At 36.5% G+C, this 8456-nt stretch overlaps 1 protein-coding gene across 2 annotated transcripts; it reads left to right on the plus strand.

Annotated features, from left to right (window-relative positions):
- The first annotated feature begins 651 nt into the window (after window positions 1-651).
- LOC140058767 (galactosylceramide sulfotransferase-like) lies at window positions 652-6236 on the plus strand. 2 transcript variants are annotated; one of them, XM_072104504.1, is made up of 3 exons: window positions 652-721; window positions 3145-3324; window positions 4053-6236. In XM_072104504.1, exons 2-3 carry the CDS (start codon window positions 3158-3160, stop codon window positions 5296-5298), a joined length of 1413 nt encoding a protein of 470 aa, XP_071960605.1. In that variant the 5' UTR covers window positions 652-721; window positions 3145-3157; the 3' UTR covers window positions 5299-6236. The 2 variants fall into 2 exon arrangements, with proteins under 2 accessions (XP_071960605.1, XP_071960606.1); XM_072104505.1 differs by lacking the exon at window positions 652-721 and having other exon boundaries at window positions 3165-3324; window positions 4055-6236.
- Window positions 6237-8456: the final 2220 nt, after the last annotated feature.

Here is an 8456-nt window from a genome sequence, read left to right on the forward strand (position 1 = left end):
CTGCGACGAGTTGTAAACAATCCTAATTATCATCATGCATAATGCATACTAATGGTTTGGAATCTTTGTTTACTTTCGCTCGTGACGATTTTCCAGACGAAATGTAATCAAATTAATTTACCTGTTAATTACGTAAACTTGTTGTTTTTGGCTCGAATTTTTGACATAAAGTGAATAACTTTAATATTACTTTGATATGGCCAATTTAAATTTAGAATATTTTTTTTCATTTTTTTGTGTTTCAAGGGACAATACATCTTTAAGATATAGAATGGATTATCGATTTGGTTGAGATTTTTCATCTTCTCATCTTCTTTCTTCTACCGCAATTTTATTGTGACGTCAAACATCATTGTTAAGGAATTGTATCGTGTTCCTTGCATAATTACATTTTATAGCAATTATACTCATATGTACAATAGGTATGCTACACTGTAAAGACAATCAACCCGATATCATTTATTAACGATACAAAATGACAATATACTGTAGAAAAGGCCGTAGAATCATTTAGGCATAATTCGAGTTGTCAAAAATTAACTTATTTCGTCTGATTGTTTAACCGTACACGTCACATCTGTACTAAAGTCCGAACAATGTAAATACTGAAATGTTTAAAATGATAACAGAACATGTGTTATGTGGGAGAAAGCTGTACCTTACGCGGCCAGTAACAACTCACTATTTTACTGATTCTTCTGTGTGGTCTTCACGACGTTCGGTAAGTTTTTGTATCTTGTGCTTTATAATGTAGGCCTATATTTTAATATATGTATACGGTGTAGTGTGTGGACTGTGGACTTTGTTATAATACATAAAGGAAAGCAAACCAAGTCAAACATAGGCCTATCCTAATACACGGATACTCATCTTGTTTGACCAAGACACCATAAAAGGTTTGAAATAATATTAGCGATTTTTGCTGTTTGCTTGGTAACTCCACTAGATGACCTGTGCACCTTTATCGGCCTAAACGGTAAGTTTCTATAATAGTGTACTAGCTTTTTTTGGGCCGACTGCTAAAATGTTGTATTTGTATTACTGTGTGTAGACAAGTAATCTTCCAATATGTATCCTTATTTAAAGGTATTTACGTTCAAACAACGGTTAGTGAGCTACAAAGCATGATAATCGGTCCTCCTAAAGTACGCCTACAAACATGGCAAAATAATATGCTAATTTACACTTGACCTATTCTATTGACTTAAAACGGTGGCCGTTTATCTACAGATATTCTTACGAAATGCCACATATTCACATAATAGGCATGTTAATTAAATGGCAGTGTTAATGTGGGGAGGCTGGGTAAGATTTAGGGGAAGGGCGATCTATCCACAATGTAGGTCCTAAAGCGAAGCACTAAGCTCAGGATGGAAGATGTAGGTCTAAATAATAATATAGAGAGGAGACACGTTTTTTGGTGTGAAGTCCTTCCGACGCCAGTGTATAATTACTATTACTCTACATTTTATACATAAAACTGTCATGTAGGACATTTCTCTTAATGTAGTCTTTATATAGTGGAGGTGTAGGCTAGTTAAGATGCTCATCTATCGATCCCATTACCTTTAGTTCAAATCTACCATGATTTTTCTCAAAACACAACTCCAAAAGAGATTTCTTTTGGTAGAGCATCAGTCGTGGATATTCTTGGTTATCTTCCTATAATGAGATTAAATATTAAATATAATATAATATATAATGAGATTATTAGTAATTTATGTAATACATTAGGCCTAGGCCCTATAGGAAGAAACTGTTAACCTTCATTCCTACTAGCACACAACACAACCTCGTAAGCGCAACGCAAGTAATTTAATTTATCACTGCATGACGAGTGATTGTTGAAGCTTGGACGCAACGCAACGACATAAGCGCATCGCAAGCAAGTTGATCAATGGTAAAGCGTGGTTTTTAATAGAACGCAACACAATGTAAAGCTTGGTTCCCACTAGCGACGCAACGCAAGGACGTAACGCAACGTAAGCTAGTCGAACAATCACAAGCGATGGATTATTCGAACAGTCGCTTGTGATTGGTCAACTCGCTACGGGAACCAAGCCAAAGCTAGTGGATCGGTTGCCAACAGCGACGCAACCTACGCAACGTAAGAAATTGCCCTTCTGATGATTGTGTTTTCCCCCTCCTACGTGAAATCAAACATTCGATGTTTGCAGCACTGTTTCGTCGTCGTTTCCCACTTACGCAATACAGCACTTTGCGTCAAAAGGTCACTGCGTTACGTTGCGTCGCTAGTGGGAACCACGCTTAAGCTTGGATCCCACTAGAACGTAACGCAAGGACGTAAACGCAACGCAAGCGTTTTAACCAAATGACAAGCGAAGGTATAGACAGTAAAGCTTGGTTCCCACTAGAACGTAACGCAAGGACGTAAACGCAACGCAAGCGTTTTAACCAATGACAAGCGAAGTTATAGACAGTTAGCAATCACAAACGAATTAGCCATCGCTTGTGATTGGTCAATTTACTTGCGTTGCGTTACGTCCTTGTGTTGCGTCGCTAGTGGGAACCACGCTTTATAGCAATCACAAGCGAATAAGCCGTCGCTTGTGATTGGTCAATTCACTTGCGTTGCGTTACGTCCTTGTGTTGCGTCGCTAGTGGGAACCACGCTTTAAGCAACAGTTCGCGGAATACATCGATGTGATTGGTCAAAATACGTTGCACGAAATCATTGCATTTTGACTACGTGTGAATTAATCTTTAAAGTACTTAAATACGTTTTACGTGTTAGTTTTTTTTTATTTGGATTCCACACAGGCAGATTCAAAAGACAGTCGAGTTAAATTTGCTGATTCTGTTCTATATAATTTGTATTAGGAATTCCACAACACCCCCCCCCCCTTGCTCAGTGTGTCCCGATTTTACATACAGGCAGACGATGACAATGTGTCGTGTACATTTCGTATTAAGACTATTGAACAGTAGCGTAGTGCTATTTACTAAATAAACAATCCTATCAGCATTATACCCATCGTCCTAAATGAATAGTAGGCCCTACTATAGCATTCCGATCAATAATTGCTTTTATTTTTTAAATAAGAATCTGTAGTATGTGCGCCTATTTCTCAAAGTCGAAGTCATTGCTCATTTCTTCAAGTCTTCTTGGATTATTCTTTTCAGATACCAGGTAATAATGGCGCGAGGTGTGTTGGTTCATCGATCAAAAGATACTATTTTTACGACATTACTGTTCGTCTGTTTAGTGAGTCTTCTATGCTTGTTTTCATTACAAAGTAGCGTTCTAAATGGCCACGAAGAAAACCTCGGAAACAAAGGAAAGTCCTTGTCTTGGACATATGGGTAAGCTTACAACGTATTCATTTATTAATAAGGTTTGGTGGATACACTGTAAAAATAGTTTCTAGATCTTAAACACGTTTATCTTTTAAACACGAGTTACATGCTTAGCGTATTTAAACTTAAACGTGTTTATAGCTACCTCCACTCGTTTAGCAGTCAACATGTCACTATTATGTTCAGTCAACATGTTTAGGTATGTGCTTAGCGTTGCAGGCATATGATTTTACTGTGGCGGAAAAAAGCTCCACACATGAGCCCCACACATGGCAAATTAAACACGTTTAAAACCTAAACGAGTCTTTACACATTGCTCCTCATGTTTAACCATCAACACGTCACTGATGTGTTGAGTTGGATACAGACTACATGTTTACAATGTATATAGAACCTGATCATGTTAATATCTATCTATCTATAAATGTGTGGAAAAAGTGAGTACAAAATACATGTTTAAGATCTAAACACTATTTTTACAGTGTAGATAATTACTAATCAATATCATACTTCATATTTCCTAAAGCACTTACAAATAAACAAATACCCATTGCTTTATACTTAGAAGTCAACCTTCGATCGTCCCAGCTTAAATAAGTATGGAAACACGCGCATGCGTATTAAGCATTTACACAGATAGTCATCTGAATTTCTGAGTTGATTGTTACAGTTTCATCTATTAATTACCTTCATTTTGTTTTTGCTCTTGTTAGACGAATCTTCTTTTTTTTTAGAGATGATGTTTACGTGAACCACCATCCAGACACGTTATCTACACAAACGAGGAATAACGATCGAGTCAACACGGTTATACCCAGGCCTACAGCAAAACGTGAATATTGCAACGAATCACGAAATATTGTATTTGTTAAAACTCATAAGACAGCCAGTACAACGCTAGCATCGATTTTACAAAGATTTGGTTACACAAGAAATTTGCTATTTACACTTGGAAAACGTGGTCACGTGTTGTCGAGTACACACTTGTTCAATCGCAAAATGATACCGTCTCTTCCGCCAAACGTAAAGCTCTTCAATAAATCTCTAACCGGCTATAACCTACTCACTAATCACGTGAGATACAACCGGCCAGAAATGGATGCTGTCGTTCAAAATGCAAAGTATATTACGATTATTCGGGAACCTTCTGCGCACTTTGAGTCTTGTTTTGGATATTTTGAAATGGCGAAACGGTTAAAATTAACGAACTTTAGTAACCCGATTGAAATGTTCATGAAAACACCAAGTAGGTTCTTGGCAAAGAAGTTCTATATGTGGCAGAGAGCCAAAAATGGTCAATTGTATGACTTAGGCTTGGATCACGAACATCACGACGACTTCTTTACAGTCAAGTACAAAATCAAACAATTAGACTCGGAATTCGATTTAATGTTATTGTCTGAATACTTTGACGAATCATTGATATTACTGAAAAAGTTGATGTGTTGGAGTTTTGATGATATTTTGTATATTTCGAACGGAATACGAAGTCATAGTCATCGTTACGTCATCAACGATCAACTGCGTACTCGAATACGTAAGTGGAGCAGCGCTGACGTCATGATGTACAACCATTTCAACAAAACATTGTGGAGGAAAGTTAAAGAATATGGAGAGACTTTTAATGCTGATCTTGCTGAATTTCGGCAAAGAGAACACCAGGCTATACAGAAATGTATTGACGAACAGCGGACGAATAAACGGGATAGAAGGGAGGAAAAGTTTGTTTTGAAAAGAAATATGACTGGTTCTGTTTTCTGTGAAAATTTACTAAGAGGCGATGTCCAGTACACCGGCTTGATTAGACGTTTTATGCAGAAACAAGGATTGCATCCGACGTCTCCTCCAGTCAAGGACAATGTGCCTAGAGAAAAGGCATCTCGAGGAACAAAATCTAAAAAGTCTTTACCGAAAAACCAAAAAGTTGTAAATAAAACAGAAACCAAATCAAAAGTGAATAAAGTGAATAAAAAATCTTAGAATTTCCAGATCATATAAGCAGTTTCTGCATTTAATTTTCTAATAAGCATCAGGTGAACTCTCGCACATCTTCCGGTTTAAATGGACAACATGCATGAACTGTGCATGTAATTGAATACTTTGGTTAATTTAAACTGTTTACTATCGTTAATATGTGCTATTTTATACATGTTCTATTAGGGAAAACAAAACGATGCCCGGATGTCCAAAATCGATGAAAACTGAGGCTGTTTAATATTGCGTAATTTAAGATTATATGCAATTTAAACTGTGTTATCTTTATATTGATATTCTGAACGTTTACAGTTAAAGCAAAGAAAATACAGAAAGAAATATAGAATGACAAATCCTTGATTATACTTAAACAACAGAATGAAGGAGTTTTAAATAATCATCCATGGTAATAATATGCTTTCCCACAGAGCCAAATTATAGCTTAGGTTTGTCATGAGTAGGGCTAGCTCCACATACGTCAAGATTGTCATGGGGTAGGGCTAGCTCCACATACGTCAGGTTTTTCATGGGTTAGGGCTAGCTCCACATACGTCAGGTTTGTCATGGGGTAGGGCTAGCTCCACATACGTCAGGTTTGTCATGGGGTAGGGCTAGCTCCGCATACGTCAGTATTGTCATGGGGTAGGGCTAGCTCTACATACGTCAGGTTTGTCATGGGTTAGGGCTAGCTCCACATACGTCAGGTTTGTCATGGGGTAGGGCTAGCTCCACATACGTCAGGTTTGTCATGGGGTAGGGCTAGCTCCGCATACGTCAGGATTGTCATGGGGTAGGGCTAGCTCTACATACGTCAGGTTTGTCATAGGGTAAGGCTAGCTCCACATACGTCAGGTTTGTCATGGGGTAAGGCTAGCTCCGCATACGTCAGGATTTATAGATAAACTGTACAAAAGTTTGAACACAAAAAAAATAAAATATTATAATTTCAGTTTATGTAATGGGACGTTTTGTAATGTTTGTATTTAATTTATAAAGTATACTATACTATCCCGGTCGCTGTTATTGATTCTCAAATTTCTAATGCAAAACTCGCGAATTGCTCATTCTTCAGATAATGATATTCTTTTGGTTACTGTGATTTAAGTTAGACAACTTGTAAAAATGTTATTTAATAATTATTGTAGTTTTAATTTTTTGAAATTCCAGTTGTATTTTCTTTCACTGTTAGATAATTTTCATTCCAATAATGTATATGTTTAAGTTAACGAATGGGCTCGGCCTTTTCTGTAAATCCCGGATGATACATAGAACGCCATAGTTAAGTATGGAACGCCATAGTTAAGTAAATAACAACCCTTTTAGAGAGGTATCTATAGAGACTAATACAATATTTATACATTTGTTAAGTCTATTATTTCAACGGTAAAGTTGATAAGCTAAATTCTGTGTATTTTGATAACGGTCATGGTTAACTCCATTTTCTTAGCGTTTGGGCGGGCCAGACTTAGTTTAGTGTGCGTACCGGGTACGGCACTTCTTCTTCACAAACGACTTAGCTGTACCGTTGTACATGCATACCGGTACCCATTTCTGTCAACTGAGTTGGGAGGAGCAAGTTGGATACAGATTCTTGCTCAAGAACCCGGTAAACCGATGACCGGATCGGAGCTTGGACCAAAATTCCTCCAACCATTGCGCCACAAAATACAGTGCAATGGTACAAATAATTGTATAAGGTTACAATAGAATCATTTATTTTTCACCGTCATTTGGGTATTATGAGTACCATTGAATGGACGAATATAAAACATTTGTGTTTATAAATCACCTACTTTTAACAAGAGGCCTAAACAATTCGATAAGGACAGTACTATACGTACTTTTGGATACGGAGTAGAGCAATCAACACACCGGGTGTGTTAACATAACAATCAACTATACAGAAAGATTTTGAACAGCCTTGTGTCGAGAACATTATTATAACGAAATTCAACGGTATAGCGATATCCAACGATGACATACAAAATTGTACGATTGATGATGTAATTGTCTTGAAGTTGTTTGCATGTGACCGACAACTCTCCAATCAAATTACAAGAATCTACTAGGTGTGTTTTAATAATATTAAACGATTATTATAAAGATACACTATCACTTATAACAAAGTTATCATTATTTCAAATATTGAGTCGGGCTGAAATTAAAATAATACAATATAAGGTTTTGTCAAATTTCAGGATTTTCCACATTTCCCAACCACAACACTCGTTCATTCACGAGGTCACATTTATCCCTAATAACTAATAACTATTGTGTACATTATGCATTAATTTTAATGATATGCAAGAAAAGTTACCACCGGAACGAGCAGAAAACTTGGTTACTTCATTATTTTAATCAGGTGAAATATAAACATATTTGACATAGTTATATCACAGGGCTTAATTGAAGTGAGTCATCAGGAAGTCATATACAATAGCCTATTGTTTCAATTAGATAAATTATTTGGATCTGCAATTTTAGTAAGAACTTTTTCCTATGTCTGCAAGTTGAAATTAACTCGTTCTTACGGTTTAGTGAGCATAGCTCTGGTTGACATATAATAATATACTTGTCATTACATAAATTACATCTTTTGTTAATATTTGAGTAAGGTTTGCATTTCTTTATAATTTTCCATTAAATTGAGTTGTTTTAGAGCCTTTAAGTGTCCATATATGTTTACTGAGTTCCGTTGAGTTAATAACCGAACTAACTGAAAACCAGTTTAAAACCAGATACATACGTCTTCATTCCGAAACGAACAACTAAGAAACACAACACAATTAGGAAGTAAACACAACGTAAGCGAGTTAAACAATCACACACGACAGTTGGAATAATACATCGCTTGTGATTGGGCGCTAACGTTGCGCTCTGTGCATTGCGTCTCTCTGGTGAAACCAATCGTTAGCATTATACCAAATATGCAGTAATACTTTTTTTCACAGAATCTTCACCAGACTATACATTGATACGGTACTCATAATCAATCATGATAAAGCTAACAAAATTACAGACCGGAGTTGATGTAATTATATTTTTTCTGTTGAGGGCCCCGTTGTGTACAGAAAACCCCATGGCCTATATGAACAAATAATGTCCATTACTCCCATGATGCTATAATATAATTGGATCTGTTCACCAACCCTATTGAAATTATA

This window comes from Antedon mediterranea, chromosome 9 (genome assembly GCF_964355755.1).
Source record: "Antedon mediterranea chromosome 9, ecAntMedi1.1, whole genome shotgun sequence".
In the NCBI taxonomy this organism is placed as follows: domain Eukaryota; kingdom Metazoa; phylum Echinodermata; class Crinoidea; order Comatulida; family Antedonidae; genus Antedon; species Antedon mediterranea.

Bases quoted from the DNA above. Each gene is read 5' to 3' on its own strand.
- LOC140058767 (XM_072104504.1), top strand. From the start codon at position 3,158: ATGGCGCGAGGTGTGTTGGTTCATCGATCAAAAGATACTATTTTTACG. The intron at 3,325-4,052 runs GTAAGCTTACAA...CTTTTTTTTTAG, and splicing joins TCCTTGTCTTGGACATATGG to AGATGATGTTTACGTGAACC.